Genomic DNA, 17,207 nt, shown 5'->3' on the forward strand with positions numbered 1-17,207 from the left:
TGATAGAATTCACCTGTGAAGCCATCTGGTCCGGGACTTTTGTTTGTTGGAAGATTTTTAATCACAGTTTCAATTTCATTACTTGTGACTGGTCTGTTCATATTTTCTATTTCTTCTTGGTTCAGTCTTGGAAGGTTATATCTTTCTAAGAATTTGTCCATTTCTTCCAGGTTGTCCATTTTATTGCCATAGAGTTGCTTGTAGTAGGCTCTTAGGATGCTTTGTATTTCTGTGGTGTCTGTTGTAACTTCTTTTTCATTTCTAATTTTATTGATTTGAGTCCTCTCAGTCTTTTTCTTGATGAGTCTGGCTAATGGTTTATCAATTTTGTTTATCTTCTCAAAGAACAAGCTTTTAGTTTTATTGATCTTTGCTACTGTTTTCTTTGTTTCTATTTCAGTTATTTCTGCTCTGATCTTTATGATTTCTTTCCTTCTGCTAACTTTGGGTTTTGCTTGTTCTTCTTTCTCTAGTTTCTTTAGGTGTAAGGTTAGATTATTTATTTGAGATTTTTCTTGTTTCTTGAGGTAGGCTTGTATAGCTATAAACTTCCCTCTTAGAACTGCTTTTGCTGCATCCCATAGGTTTTGGATTGTGGTGTTTTCATTGTCATTTGTCTCTAGGTATTTTTTGATTTCCCCTTTGATTTCTTCAATGATCTCTTGGTTATTTAGTAACGTATTGTTTAGCCTCCATGTGTTTGTGTTTTTTACGTTTTTTCCCTGTAACTGATTTCTAATCTCATAGCGTTGTGGTTAGAAAAGATGCTTGATATAATTTCAATTTTCTTAAATTTACTGAGGCTTGATTTGTGACCCAAGATGTGATCTATCCTGGAGAATGTTCCATGCACACTTGAGAAGAAAGTGTAATCTGCTGTTTTTGGATGGAATGTCCTATAAATATCAATTAAATCTATCTGTTCTATTTTGTCATTTAAAGCTTGTGTTTCCTTATTTATTTTCATTTTGGATGATCTGTCCATTGGTGTAAGTGAGGTGTTACAAGTTCCCCACTATTACTGTGTTATTGTGGATTTCCTCTTTTACCGCTGTTAGCAGTTGCCTTATGTACTGAGGTGCTCCTATGTTGGGTGCATATATATTTATAATTGTTATATCTTCTTCTTGGATTGATCCCTTGATCATTATGTAGTGTCCTTCCTTGTCTCTTGTAATATTCTTTATTTTAAAGTCTATTTTACCTGATATGAGTATTGCTACTTCAGCTTTCTTTTGATTGCCATTTGCATGGAATATCTTTTTCCATCCCCTCACTTTCAGTCTGTATGTGTCCCTAGGTCTGAAGTGGGTCTCTTGTAGACAGCATATATATGGGTCTTGTTTTTGTATCCATTCAGCAAGCCTGTGTCTTTTGGTTGGAGCATTTAATCCATTCACGTTTAAGGTAATTATCGATATGTATGTTCCTATGACCATTTTCTTAATTGTTGTGGGTTTGTTTTTGTAGGGCCTTTTCTTCTCTTGTGTTTCCCACTTAGAGAAGTTCCTTTAGCATTTGTTGTAGAGCTGAATTCTCTTAGCTTTTGCTTGTCTGTAAAGCTTTTGATTTCTCCATCGAATCTGAATGAGATCCTTGCCGGGTAGAGTAAAATTAGTTGTAGGTTCCTCCCTTTCATCACTTTAAGTATATCATGCCACTCCCTTCTGGCTTGTAGAGTTTCTGCTGAGAAATCAGCTGTTAACCTTATGGGAGTTCCCTTGTATGTTATTTGTCGTTTTTCCCTTACTGCTTTCAATCATTTTTCTTTGTCTTTAATTTTGCCAATTTGATTACTATGTGTCTCAGCGTGTTTCTCCTTGGGTTTATCCTGTATGGGACTAGCTGAGTTTCCTGGACTTAGGTGGCTATTTTCTTTCCCACGTTAGGGAAGTTTTCGACTATAATCTCTTCAAATATTTTCTTGCATCCTTTCTCTCTCTCTTCTCCTCTGGGACCCCTATAGTGCGAATGTTGTTGCGTTTAATGTTGTCCCAAAGGTCTCTTAGGCTGTCTTCATTTTTTTTTTTTTTTTTGCGTTACACGGGCCTCTCACTGTTGTGGCCTCTCCCGTTGTGGAGCACAGGCTCCGGACGCGCAGGCTCAGCGGCCATGGCTCACAGGCCCAGCCGCTCCACGGCATGTGGGATCTTCCCGGAACGGGCCACGAACCCATGTCCCCTGCATCGGCAGGTGGACTCTCAATCACTGCGCAACTAGGGAAGCCCTGTCTTCATTTCACTCTTTTTTCTTTATTCTGTTCTGCATCAGTGAATTCCACCATTCTGTCTTCCAGGTCAGTTATCCATTCTTCTGCCTCAGTTATTCTGCTATTGATTCCTTCTAGTGTAGTTTTCATTTCAGTTACTGTATTGTTCATCTCTGTTTGTTCTTTAATTCTTCTAGGTCTTTGTTAAACATTTCTTGCATCTTCTCGTTCTTTGCCTCCATTGTTTTTCCGAGGTTCTGAATCATCTTCACTATCATTATTCTGAATTCTTTTTCTGGAAGGTTGCCTATCTCCACTTCATTTAGTTGTTTTTTTGGGGTTTTATCTTGTTCCTTCATCTGGTACATAGCCCTCTGCCTTTTCATCTTGTCTATCTGCCTGTGAATGTGGTTTTTGTTCCACAGGCTGCAGGACTGTAGTTCTTCTTGCTTCTACTGTCTGCCCTCTGGTGGATAAGGTTATGTAACCTCATACTTTTGAATTATACTTATCTGCTTGAATTTCACCAGTCCCACTTTGAGAATTTTCATCAGAAATTAAAATGCTAAATTCAGAGTACAGGGAAAAGAATACGTCCTAACACTGAAGTAAAATATGCTATCTTGGGAAACACTAGCTCTGTTTCGGCTACAAGACTGCCCAGCATCAGCTCAGCCTATAACAATGCTCAGAGTCCCAAAGCAAAGAAGACGGAGCTGAACGTTCCACTTTGAAGCTGTTGAGGTACAAAAGAGAGAGTTCCTGGAAATACTTTTTATTCTCAGTCAGATAGTAATGTTACAAACAACAAAAGACATTTTCTAAGGCTCACAGTGTTTGCTTGATTTATTTTTAAAATGCACACATGACCCATGCCAATGCAAACACCAACAAGGCTGGGAGGACTTTGCTGGTTCCTCAGGGTTTTCAAAAGAGAGACATCTTAATATCATTAAACCAGAGCCTCCTGGCAAACCCCTTCTGTACAGAATGTGCTAATTTGCCAGCGAACAGGGGCAGGTTCCTCAGTTGCTGGGCACTGCTTCCTTCTTGGTCACAAATTCTTTTGTAGCTCCTGAAGATGAACAAGAAGGTCTCTACAACCTGACACTAAATGTATAAACTACCTTCAGAGAACAGCAAACAAACTTTGCTTCTGCCAGCAAGCCTCAGCATAGTGTGGTGTAGAAGAACACTAGACTCCAACTGGGTTCCCTGGGTTCCAGCCCATGGCCCACCCCCAATTTGCTGTGTGAATGTGAGCAAGTCACTTACAACTTCCTTACTGTTTTGTCAAATGAAGAGTATAACTAACTACAAAAGTCACAAGAGTGTCGTGAATTAAGAATAAGAATAAATGCAGTAGAGGTGCTTTGAGAAACAGCAGTTTTACATGTTAGACAGATAGCATTAAGCTCAGTCCTTGGACCTCTTCTCCATCTGTACCAGTGGTTTCCAAGTAGGGAAGTTTTGCTCCTGCCCCAGGGGGCATTTGGCAATGTCTGGAGATGTTTTTGGCTCTTACACTTGGGGCTAGGGAGGTACTACTGGCATCCAGTGGGTAAAGGCCAGGGATGCTGCTGAACATCTTACGATGCATAAGATCCACACCACACTGCCCTCTGAAGCAAAAGAAGATGCATCCAGCCTAAAATGTCAATAGGCTTACTCTGTTGGCTGAGAAAACCCTGCTTTACATAGACTCATCGCTTTGTGGATTGCAGCCAGGCTCATAGCATTAGATACCATCCACATGAAATGACTCCCAAATTTTTTATCTCCACCCAAACCCTCTCTCCTAAACTCTATGTCCAATCTGGATATACAGCAGCCTACTTGATACCTCCATCTGGATGCCAATGTACCCAAAATGAATTCCTGATCTCTCCCCACCTCTACCATAGCCTTTCTTCTCTCTGTGGATGGCAATTTTACCCTTTTATTTGCTCAGGCCAAAAACTTTGGCGTCATCATTTATTCCCTCTTACACCCCGCTTCCAACCCATTAGCAAATCCTGTTAGTTCTAGCTAACAAACCAGATCCAGACACAGACCTCTTTTACCTCTGCTGCTACCAATCTGGTCCAAAACACCCATTCTCTTTATCTAGAGGATTGCACTAACTTCCCTACTGGTCCCCTGCTTCTATCCTTGCCCTGTACTCTCCACAGGAGAGCCAGAGAGTGATCCTTTTACTCTCTGGCATGAAGTCAGACCACATCACCCCTCTGCTCAAAATCCTTCAGTGGTTCCTTCTGTCCCTCAGCGCAAAAGCCCAAAGCTTCACAAAGGCCACAAATCCTTCCATGATCTGGTTTTCATCCCCTGACTTCATTTCCCTCTACCCCGTTCCTACCCACTCTGGTCTTGAACAAACCAGGTGAACTTCTACCTCAGGACTTGTACTGACTGTAAAATATTCTTTCTCCAGATGGCCTTTGCAGAAACTAAATCTGGCTTTAAAGGGAGTTAGATCACCCCTAAGTATGTTCTACTTTTAAAATACTAAGTATGTTCAAAGGGAGATGTTAAATTCATTACAGAAAAATGGAAAACTCCAGAGACTGTATCTTTTGGCCACAATCAGGAATAGACAGGTGACTTCAAGAGGTATAGGTGCTGCTGTCAGTGAGTTAACGGAAATTTCAATGTCACCAAAAATCTAAACCCAAGTGACCATGGAGGTTCTAGGGAATCTTTTCCCTTCATAGAGGCTGGAGAGAAAGGCTGATTTCTGTAGCTTCCATAGATAACAGCTTGTGGAGAGAAGGAGTTTAGCAGTAGAGAAGTCACATAATAGCTGGCCAATAATTGGCTTGATCCTCATTTGAAATGCAGCAGTGTACTACAGAAAGCATGCATGCTCTCCCTAGCCCACAGCTGTCAGTTCAGCTGATAAAAATACATACCTGAACACTATTTGTAACTAGGAAGCAATGTAGTGGATCGTAAGAGAGCAGGCTCAGGAGTCAAAAACAACTGGTTTTGTTCATATCCTTGTTTTACCACTTTCTAGCTGCATGACCTTGGGCAGGTCATGAAACCTGTGAACCTCAAGTCTCAGCAGCTGTAAATAGGGATAATGACAGTGCCTGTATCATGGTTCTGTTGTGTGGACTAAATGAAGTAATGCATGTCAAACTGCTGCCTCTGCCTCTGGGGAACAAATACTGGGGGCTGGGAGGCAGGGAGGTGACTAGTTTTTTTTGTAATAAACTTTGTAGATCTACTTGACTCCTTAAATTATGTACATTGATCATTTTAACAATAAAAATTAAATTTAAAAAATCCTCAGCACAGTGCCTGGCAAATAGTAAGTGCTTAATGAACGGTAGCTTTACAGCTCTGATTACTGCACTCCCGTGGCCGCCACCTGGGAGTAATGTGCATTTGCTACCTGTCCCTTGCCAGAGGAGAACACAAGTTGGATAGAATATCAAGTGACACGAGTTTTCCTTCCAGCTTCTCTTTGAGCCATCTTTAAACCTTTCAGGGAAAGGGTCTGCACCTGAGAACGAAGACTCAGGTTTCATGGCAGTGGGAAGGTTATACTGCCCTCTATTGCCATTAGCTCAGCTAAGGACACCAACCACCTGCTTTTGGGTCAAATTCAGCGCGCTCTGAACTGAGCAGATGTTGGGCCCATCCTTATTAAACTCATCCCTTATTATTATATTAAACTGATTGGCTACTTCAAAGTAGATAATAAGATCCACAAGCCATTACATCCTCAGGCCCATATAGCAAAATATTTGCCTTTTCCAAACCTCTCCCTGTAACCTCTACTACATTTCTAAACCTAAACAGAGAGAAATTAACTCTTCCATGCCTTAGTCAACACAGACAGCAGCAGGTTAGAAGAGAGTTGATTTCTGATATAATAAAAGCAGACTAACTTCTCTAGCTCCAGATCCAAAACACACTAAAGGGTGACTGTCAGAGAGAGAGAGGAGGAAAAGCAGGTGCAAACGTGGGCAGGCAGGGCAGATGGCACTCGGCAGGGACTGACGCTTGACAAGCATGAGGAACCTCTCCCAAAGATAATAACACGTTTCTCCTTTGAACCAGCACTTGGCGGAAGTAATAACAGTGGCTGAGGCTGTAATCAGTTTAAAGGAGGAGAGTATGACAAACACCAGCTCCAAACATTTTTTTAAAAAAATAAGAGCAAACACAAAATAAGACGTATAGTCCAAGTAACAAAATAAATGAATTTGGGATTCTTTTCAGCTCCCCCAGTGTAAATCATTACTCTTCAGAGAAAGGAAGCAAAGCATTTGGGTTGTCCTGAAGAACACCCTGGTGTCACACTCTTATTCCCAGCTGTCCTGAATAAGACCATTTGGTTGGTGTCTTATTCCTCTGTAAGGCCTTCTTAGAAAACATTGAGAAATTGTGAAAATTACTGGCAAGTAAGAAAGAGAAGTACCTAATTTCAATATGACTTATTTTCTCCTTCCACACCTCTACAGATTGTTTTTTGCTACTGTACCACTGTCCAAACAGAAGCTGTCCCAGCCTCCAGAGATGAGTCACAGTTAGAATTCATTGCAAGACTAGCCTTGAGTCCATAGAGTGAACACCTACCCTACTGTGACTGTTTGTCCTCAGAGGCTCTTGGGCTAATCACATAAAAAGCGTTCATTAAAACAGCACCTAATCTTCACCAATACTTGGTCTGATTGTTCACCTGGGACAGGTCAGCCACAACTGAGCTGACAATGAGGCCAGCCAATCTTTAACAAAAGCATGGAGTCAGATTTATGAATCCTTGGAGCAGGTCAACATATACTTGCTCACCTTTCTGACTCCCTCTGACAGCTCTCACACAGGGAAGGCCCAGGCCCTCTGGATGTTGTGGGATGGAGCTGGGACAGGCGTTCCCACCCAGAGCTTCCCCATTCTCCCCCCACCACCCCTGCCTGTGGCACAGAGCACTGGGTCCGGAGAGTTTATGGGTTATTCAAGGGTAGCTGGGGAAGGGCTCCAGGGGTGTCCAGTTCCTGGCACTGACAGATGGGCCATTATGTTGACATTCACCCAACCCTCACATAAGATGCATGAAGCAACCTTTTCATTTCATCCTACCAACCTTAGCAAGTTAAACTGTAACTACGGAGACAGCAGGAAACTATCTACCTACTAAAACTGTGGTCATGGGCTTCCAAGAGCGTCATGTTCTTTCCCAGCCTTCAGGGCAGGCAGGGAATTTCTTTAGAGTAAATCAGATCTATTGCCAACCCAGTGATCCCTGATACCAGGGCATCAGGTACTCCTCCAACCCATCCAATAAAGATGGCACCTGGTGTGAACTGAACACACTTGCCCCAACTCTAGCGCTCTAGGGGGCTCTCATCCTTTCCACTCACTCATAAATAAAAAGGGCTATTTATTATTAAGCCCACATGGTTGGTACACCCTGAGAGTTTAAAAAGTTTTTATTTTTACCAACCAGAAAAAGAAATCACTACTTTAAAGACTCAACAAACAGGGGAACTCTTCAAAAAAAAAAAAAGACGCCACACGCAATCCTCAGTTTACATTAGAGCCACTTATCTTATTTCAACTCTGCTTCTTTCACACCTTGATGACACTGCTCATCAACTCAGTTAATGCTTTCGCTCAACACAGCCTCCATCCCAACAGGAAGATCTAAGGAAAGCCCAGGTTCACCTACTAATACCTTTAGTAATGTGGTGCCTGGATGTGAATCCCAGTTCTGCCTCTTGCTAGCTGTGTGATACTGAGGTAAGTTACTTAGCCCCTCGGAGCTTTTATTTTCTTACCAAAATATGAAGATGATACATGTAAAGTACTTGGCACTTACCTGGCACATAGGAACGGTTAAAACATAACTCTAGTATATACCTGATCTTGCCACTTATAGCCCTTCAGAACCTCAAGTATTCTTGCCTTTAAAAATAAATAAATCTATATTCTCAAGCCAAACACAAATGCTTAGAATCATGAATTATCTCTGCCTTAAGGTATTCATTTAAGTATAGTTCCAATTCTTTTCGAAGCCATTTGTAATTATTTCATCCAAATTTTTTCATCAAATTACTTCATCCAAAGGAACACACTGCAACCAACTGAATGTATCTCCCACTGTCCATCACCCGTATCTCCTGACCACACATCCCTTACTCAGTATTCTGCCCTCAGCACTTCAACTGTTCTCCTACCATCATCCTTCCTGTCTTTCCAAATCTGTCCATTCTTTGAAAAGCCCTTTCCATCAACTCCATCTCTACTTCATTTCTGCCTTACGTAACTCTAACCCCCAGCCATGCACACAAATTATACATTTTGACTGTGCTGTGCTCTACTGACCAAATTCATACTTCACCTTGACTGAATTGTATGCATGTTTCATCTCCCCTACTGTACTGTGAGCTGCTGGTTGGTAGGGATAACTTCTTTTATTCTTCAAGTTTCCTTACTCAATAATCTACACTGCTCTGTACATCAGTGCAGAAATGTGTTAATAAGTACTTTCTGATAACTATCTATACCCTACCCCATTTCTAAGGAGCCCTAAGAGGTGGAGTTGACTCAACTTTAGCCAGAAATGCTTTCAGAGGACTTGCTTTAAGAGGACTGCTTAACTTAAGAAGAAAAGGAGGCTCCGATTTCTCTTTGGGGTCCAAGTGCCATATTCTCAATGCATTATAGGCAACAGTCTTGTATATCGTCTCCAATGAGAACCTTTTCTCTGTGGTTCTTGAAAATGTTATTTCTAAATGATTCTACAGAGTTCATGAAAAAAATTACATAACATACCATGAGTTCATCAACCTCAAGAAATATCTCAATAGCCTCACCATAGCCCAGCCCTTCCAAAAAAGAGCAGCATGGCAGGACCTCAATTAAGGCTGGTAGGTAATCCATTCAAACAACCCCCACCTCACCCTGGGCCAGGGCAATGACAGACTTAAAAGGCATCAGTCCTTAAAGCCCTAAAGGAGTGAAAAACAACAAACAGGCTCACAACTCAGGAAAAAGAGTGCAGTGCACTGGCCAGGAACACCAGCCCTCTCCTAAGACTACAGTGATAGCTAAGCCAGGGAGTTCACAGTTGGGTGAAGGGGCTTCCATTATAGAAAGCACTGGAGCAACTGGTTTTGCCTCCTCCAACTCTCATCTTCCCATTACACTCAACTGCCCTAAAGTTCTCCTTCTAACAGGGCATGCTTAGCCTAGGGCCTATACCACCCAGAACAGTCATACCCTGGAGGGTTAAATTTAAGGAAGAAAAATCTGGAGCAATAGGAACTTAGTGGAAAATCTTTTGTTAGAGTATTAAGATGTGAAGTCTTTCCTCAAATATAAGCCATTTATTGCCTTGCCAATTTACTTCTCTCATATCCTGTATGACTAACATGATTCCACACAATCCTTTATAATGACCATCCAACCAATAAATCAATCCTGTTGCACTACTGTTGAATGAAGTCCCTCTTACTGGTCCCTGTGGAGAAAGAGAATTCATATCACCAAGTTTCTTTTCTTAATTTGCCTCTGGATCTAGACCACATATAAAGCACTGGTCAGAAAAATGCCATTCTTACAAGAGAGTGAGTTGTCCCTCAAATAAACATTATTTTTAAAAATTTGAGGGTGAATGCCAACACAAAGCAAGGAAAGACTTAACAGTTATACGATTATATAGGTGGGAGGCTGGGCCTAATACACCACATTATTAATCAGAGAAGAACGAACAGGAATGTTCACAGGCCCTGCCACACAAATCACCTACAACAGTTAGCGCTTAGCATCAGGGCTTTATTCAACCTACCAAAACCAACAACCAGGAACCATAGTCAACTCGGCGGAGTATGGAAGGTGCTGTTTAATCATCAAGCATAGCGAAACAGATCAAGAAATCAAACACCTAGAAGACTGTCTTAGAACAATCAGAATATTTAAAATCATGATTAACTTAACAAACAATTCTCTCATTCCTCACACATGAAAAGTCAAAATATCACTTGAGCCACTCTGGGTTGTAGGTGAGGAGGTAGATGGGCCATAAGAGACTGGAAAGACATCAACAAGAAGACATGCAGACTAGGTAAATAAAGTGGAAGCCCAACAACATTTGGATAGGATACAACATTAGGATAAATAATTGAGCTTTTTTTTGGTCTATTTCCTCAGGAAAAACACCCCACCCAAAACCAAAAAGACACAGCAGGAACAAATTCCAAAGGTGTGCTGTTGCTCTACACTTGGTATATGCATTTACAGTGGAAGAATGGCTGGTGATATTTTGACTTTCTTTTTTTTTTTTTTTTTTTTAACGCTAAAGGTAAAGAACTCTGTTCTTTCAGCACCCAAACCAGAGCAGAGAGACAGCAGTAAATTATAAATGTGGATGGAGTAACATCCACAGGACATGGAGATGGGGGAGGGGGGAGGGGAGAAGGGGTAGGTTTTTGTGCTGTTGCATTGGCAGGAGAGCTAAGCAGTCTTAAAGAACATTCTAGGCTTCTAGGTTTGCCATGAAGGAGTATCACAAATCCCAAGGCCCACCACCTACCCCTTCTCCTCTTCTCCGAGGGCACCTACCTTACTGTAAGTCACTACTGATAAGTTGTTTGCGTGACTGCTGGGGGACAGATTTACAGAGTTCTGTGAGAGTCTATTCTCATCTTGCTCGGTTTGGTCAGGAGCAGGAGCCCATGTGTTTTTGCTGATCGAGTCGAACTCGGAACCCCCAGGGTCTTTTAAGTTGTTTTCATCTGATTGTCGGTTCTTTTGGGGAGAGGCAAACGGGTTGAAGTTTCCTTCTACCTTGCGATGTGGCTGTGTGTTGAACTCCGTTTCAAAAGATGACAGCTGCTGCGTTACTCCTAAAAGTCCACCCACCTCCACACTGAGAATGACCCAGATGACATCTGAAACAAAAAGGCAATTCATGTCAATGCCAGGCATACCCTCAAGGCTCAAAGCAGCCACCACAGAGAACCCCAAACACCACCCAAACCATAAGAAGAAATGTTTCTCTACATGCTAGTTTAGAAGCTTACTGACAAAGTTATCCAGTACATTTGCATTGCATGCACTTCTACATTTTTGGTAACGTCAAATTCATACTCTGGTACAAATTCAGCAGAGGTCTGTGGTGAGACCCATGAAACTATCTGTAAAAAGGTTACTAGTTGATTTTGATGCATAACCATATTTTGGAAATCATTACTCCAGAGAACAATGATCAATATATAGAAACCCAAAAGCCATTTTTCCAGAATTACAAGCTCTTTGCGGTTTTTGCTTTATTTTGTACATGGTTAACTCAGAAAACTCAGGGCAGGCATAACTCTTGAGTCAAAAATAATGCTTATAATTACTAAAACTGCAACTTATCAACACCCCCACACACACACTTTGGGGCAATTTAGAGTGACCTGCCCAAACTAGGACAACTGAGAGTAAAAGAGGGAGTTATTAATTACACCAGGACACAGTTGTAAGCCAGCACTAATCCTGACATATTAGAACAGATATCACCCTGGCTATTTTCACCATCTATGTGTTCAAAAGATACCAAAATTTAGTATGCCTGAGACTTTCTATTGATAAAATAATCCAATTTAATACCAACTTTGCCTTTCTGTCAGATAGGGAAACCCTACCATCTACATTGAAACCATAAGAGATTTGTTTTAAAAGATGCACTGTCGGACTTTTGGTCATAGTTCAGTTCTTTATTTCCTCAACTGTCAAAGCCATGGGTTCAAAAAGAAATGAATAAAGTAAGCGGCACTTCAATTTGATGTTCAGCACCTCAATTCAGAGAACAGTGGCATCTACTTTCCTGATGGAAGGTTTTCAAAGCAAGCTATAGAAAGGCCAAGAAGCTTTTAAGTGTGAACCTTGTTGAAAACAAATATGAAAAATTGTTCAGGCTCCTAAACAAGTGGTATAAGATTGACAGGAAGAGGCAGATAAAACTTCACCAGTTAGCTACATGGAAATACAGTAGTCTCCTTTACCCATGATTCACTTTCATGGTTTCAGTTACCCATGTCAATGGTGGTCCAAAAATATTAAATGGGAAGTGCCAGAAGTAAACAATTCATAAGTTTTACATTGCACACTGTTCTGAGTAGTGTGATGAAATCTCTCACTGTCCTGCTCCATCCTATCTGGATGTGAATCATCCCTTTGTCCATCGTATCCACGCTATATACGCTATCTGCTCGTTAGTCACTTAGTAGCCATCTAAGTTATCAGATCGACAATCACAATCGGGTACTGCAAAAGTGAGAGCCACAGTGAGTGATAAGTGCTTAGTTAAGATGGAAAAGGCATTAAATTTGGACAATAAGATATTTTGAGAGAGAGAGACCACATTCACATAACTTTGATTACAGTATATTGTTATAACTGTTCAACTGAATTATTAGTTATTGTTGTTAATCTCTTACTGTGCCTAATTTGTAAATTAGGCTTTATCATAGGTAGGTATGTATAGGAAAAAACACAGTATATATAGAGCTCAGTACTGTCTGTGGTTTCAACATCCGTACTAGGGGTCTCGGAGCATATGCCCCACAGATAAGTGGTGGACTACTGTATAATATATAAGCCTAGAACAAATACACTAAAAAGGAAATTGAAGGAAACTAAGGAAAACTCTTGGGCTGTGTTTGTTCTCAATTTTCAATCTGGGTTCTACAGCTGAGGAAGGGGATCTTAAGTGTCAGAGAGCCATAAATACTCGATTTAAGGTTAGTGATTTGGAAGCTGTATTAAGAACTTGGTTGTATCCAAACAGCTATGAGCCAAAACCTTAGTAAGTAGAGATGCAGTGACATCTACTGTTCACTTCTATAATGAGCAACTCTTTTTACCTCCTGTGAAGAGGAAGAAAGCCACTAGCAACACTAGTATGGATCACAGGAATAGGCATACATCCCAGACACACTTACCATTAAAGCAAATGTGAATCTTTACGTAAACTAGTATCATAAAAGTTCAACCTGGGCTTCCTTGGTGGCACAGTGGTTAAGAATCCGCCTGCCAAGGCAGGGGACACGGGTTCAAGCCCTGGTCCAGGAAGATACTACACGCCATGGAGCAACTAACCCTGTGCGCCACAACTACTGAGCCTGCACTCTAGAGCCTGTAAGCCACAACTACTGAAGCCTGCGCACCTAGAGCCCACGCTCCACAACAAGAGAAGCCACCGCAGTGAGAAGCCCACGCACTGCAACAAAGAGGAGCCCCCGCTCGCCACAATGAGAGAAAGCCCGTGCACAGCAACAAAGACCCAACGCAGCCAAAAATAAATAAAAATAAAAAAATTTATTAGAAAAAAAAGAAAGTTCAACCTGCTGATTTAACACTGTAAACAAAGGCAGAGTACCATTTCACTTAGAAATCTGTAACAGTGCCAGTAATGGTGGGTCAGATGACTTTTATTGAAGACTTGCTCAATCTCATAAACCAATATGATATGGGCCTTAAAAAACAATTCAATGGCAGGCAGCCTGAGGGAGACTCATTCTGTGCTCTCTTATTCTAGGCTTTCTAACCAAAGGCAACATTCCTTCACTCTACTATTCACTTCTTCCAGGCGGATATGCCTTGTCTTACAGTACATTAATTCCTACTTTTGTCTTCCACCCATCTGTTTTCCAAAATCCTTTTGTAAGTACATGGTATGTTTAGCATACTCAGCTACAGGTAATAGTCTTTGTTCTCTTAGCTCAGGAAACTAAATGCTTATGAGAAAGGACAGACTGTTCTGAAGGCTGTTAGCAGTACGAGACTAATGACATTTTCCCCCCTGGCTTTGAGAACTAAAGCTTCTTTAACACAACTCACTGGGCCTTATCATACTTAAAGCCACCACACTCTCTTCACCTTGGCTATTTTTCTGTACTGTTCACAGATTCTACATAGTAGCTGTAAAAGGAATGTCACTGATTTATAAACACCAATAATTAAAATTCCAGTTCTGATCCTCCAAAGTTACTATCGTGATGGGTCATTATGAACAGTACACCATGCCTTCTACATGGTACTCTCTGAGCCCTCCAGGTACTACCTATAGACCTCACATTTCGGAACGTGTTCATCCCACACATAGTGTGTGTGGGTTTCTTTGAATCAAACAATAAAAAGGATGAAGATGAGCCCAATAAGCTTATTTCAGAGGTTGACCATTTCTAGTTCTTGTCAGAACACCTTAATTACTAAGATTAAAACTGCCAGCCAGATATTTCACTATTGCTGATGATAAAATCACAGCTGTAAGGAATCTTAGGGGTCATCTAATGGAACTGCTTCTCTTTCTAGATGAAGGATCTGAGGTCTGGAGGTAAAAGTGATGGGCCTAAGATCAGACTTCAGGTTAGAAGTTGGCCATGATGATGACCAAGAACTTCCAGCTCTTAGTATAGCTTTTTAAACCCGTAATTTTTCTTCCCAACAGGAATTTGGGAAGCCAAGTGCCCAGGGAACGAAACCTATAGTTAAGTCAGTCCCATTTTAGTATCTTTACTGACAGACATATGAAACAAGAATGGTGTCCTAGAAAAGTAGCCAAGAAAGTAAAACCAAGTGCCAAGCCTACACAGTCAGGGCTTAGTAAGCCAATGGAGAAACCAATTTTAGAATGTCTTGCCTTAAAGTAATTTTTAAAAAGCACCTGAGACAGAACTTTGGAGCTAGAAGGTACTGTAAATATTATTTCATTCAACTTGTCCTTTTTACATATGATAAAACCTTTAATAATAAGTATAAACCTTGTTAATAATAAGTATACATTTCCTTTTGTAGAAATGTGTAATAAATTACTGACGAGAGAACATAACCTTTTATTTCTTAAGTTTAGACTATGAGAAGTGTAGAGTAAAAGGAAAATATTTTACTTTGAGCCCAAGTCCATAATCTTAATCAATCATGCTGACATACAAAGACATCTCAGATTATGGTAAGAATATTAAAATCATTTGCATATATCTAAAAGCCAGCATCATGGGTCAAATCACATCATAATAAATGTAAACAAGTACCTATGATTTGTCCACTAAAATAGAATTGTTAAAAACAGTACAATATTAGAACTGGTAAATTTGTTTCTTGTGGGAATATAGGTTACAATATATGTACAGTAAGGGTACAGGTATACTGGGTTGAACAAATAAGTAAATGGATGGTGGGAGCAAGGTTTTTCGTTATCAAAGAAGGATATTACAGGAAAGCAAGCAAAGAAGGAATTCTAAAATAAACCCTGTGGTACTGGATTAAAGCCAGAGACATCAATATAAACGAAACACAGAAACAATTATAGATATGTCTGTATACAAAGGTTAGTATGTATACATATACTATCTAGCCCTATCTGCTAAGATGGCCTAGAAGTAATGATACCCCGCTAGCAATGAACATACCTAGTGCTCAGAAGTTTCTAAATACTATTCTCCAATAAAAAGAACAAGGGCTTCTTGGAGAAATGGCTGATTCTAGGGCTGGGGCATGGAAAATATAAGAAAAGCCTGGAACATCTTGTTGTACCAGAAAGTAAGGAAGTGGTCAAAACACAAAAGGATAGGGGCAGGTTAAAGGGATACAGGAGCCACCTGAAAGAGCTCCCTCTGGAGCTGGAACAATCTGGGCAACAAAATAAATAATGTAGCACTGGACTGTAACTCCAACTATAAAATAAATATACATGAGTATATTTATTAACTATGAGTCCATAGTTATATAAATAAATGAAGGAGAAGTGACAAACTTCCTTACAAAGAATTCCAAATAATATATAAAGATACTCTCCCTTCCAAGAGGTGGAGCTTAATTCTATACACCCACCAGGGACTTCTCTGGTGGTTCAGTGGGTAACACTCTGCGCTCCCAACGCAGGGGGCCCGGGTTCAATCCCTGGTTGGGCAACTAGATCCCACATGCATGCTGAGACTAAGAGTTTGCATGCTGCAACTAAAAAGAGCTCGCATGTTGCAAGACCCGGCAGGGCATAAATATTTTAAAAAATAACAAAATTCAAAAACAAAAAAAAATTCTACACACTCTCCCACCCACTCTATCTTAGTGATAGAGTAGGGAAAGAGAAAAGGTGTAACTTTACAGTGCAGAAACTGGCAAACAAACTACTCAACCTAGTGACCAAGGTTAATATCAACAGTGATGTTATGCAAATATCAAGTACCCTCCACCCCCACAGGCCACTTCACCTTCACAGTATTCTTCCCCAAACCCATAACATCAGTCTAACCATGTGGAAAACATCAGATAAGCTCAGACTGGGGGACATTATAAAGCAGGGGTCCCCAACCCCCAGGCCACAGACTGGTACTTGTCCATGGCCTATTAGGAACTGGGCTGCACAGCAGGAGGTGAATGGCAGGTGAGCAAGCAAAGCTTCATCTGTGTTTACAGCCGCTCCCCATCGCTCGCATTACCGCCTGAGCTCCGCCTCCTGTCAGGTCAGCGGCGGCATTAGATTCTCAGAGGGGCGCGAACCCTACTGTGAACTGCGCATGCGAGGGATCGAGGTTGAGTGCTCCTTATGAGAATCTAATGCCTGATGATCTGAGGTGGAGTTGAGGCGGTGATGCTAGTGCTGGGGAGTGGCTACAAATACAGACTATCATTAGCAGAGAGGTTTGACTGCACAGAGACCATAATAAATCAACTGCTTGCAGACTCATCAAAACTCCATCAGTCAGTGGCAAGTGAAAACGAGCTCAGGGCTCCCACTGATTTTGCATTATGGTGAGTTGTATAATTATTTCATTACATATTACATGTAATAATAACAGAAATAAAGTGCACAATAAATGTAATGTGCTTGAATCATCCCAAAACCACAGCCACCCGCATCCGTGGAAAAATTGTCTTCCACAAAACTGGTCTCTGGTGCCAAAAAGGTTGAGGTCCGCTGTTATAAAGGATACTTTATATAAAGGATACTTGCCAGTGTTCCTCAAAATTATCAGGGGTCGTGAAAAACACAGAAAAGACT

At 40.9% G+C, this 17,207-nt stretch overlaps 1 protein-coding gene across 4 annotated transcripts in view; it reads right to left on the minus strand.

Annotated features, from left to right (window-relative positions):
• The window catches only part of ILRUN (inflammation and lipid regulator with UBA-like and NBR1-like domains), a 121,970-nt gene that overhangs the window by 13,989 nt on the left and 90,774 nt on the right, over nucleotides 1–17,207 (minus strand). For 2 of the 4 annotated variants that reach the window (XM_060162627.1, XM_060162628.1), the window contains exon 4: nucleotides 11,006–11,109. In XM_060162627.1, the coding sequence (XP_060018610.1) occupies nucleotides 11,006–11,109 (104 nt within the window). Of the gene's footprint in view, nucleotides 1–10,780; nucleotides 11,110–17,207 lie in introns of all 4 variants that reach the window. The other 2 variants (XM_060162625.1, XM_060162626.1) reach the window with 1 other exon arrangement.

The sequence above is a fragment of the Lagenorhynchus albirostris genome, chromosome 10, assembly GCF_949774975.1.
Source record: "Lagenorhynchus albirostris chromosome 10, mLagAlb1.1, whole genome shotgun sequence".
Lineage (NCBI taxonomy): Eukaryota > Metazoa > Chordata > Mammalia > Artiodactyla > Delphinidae > Lagenorhynchus > Lagenorhynchus albirostris.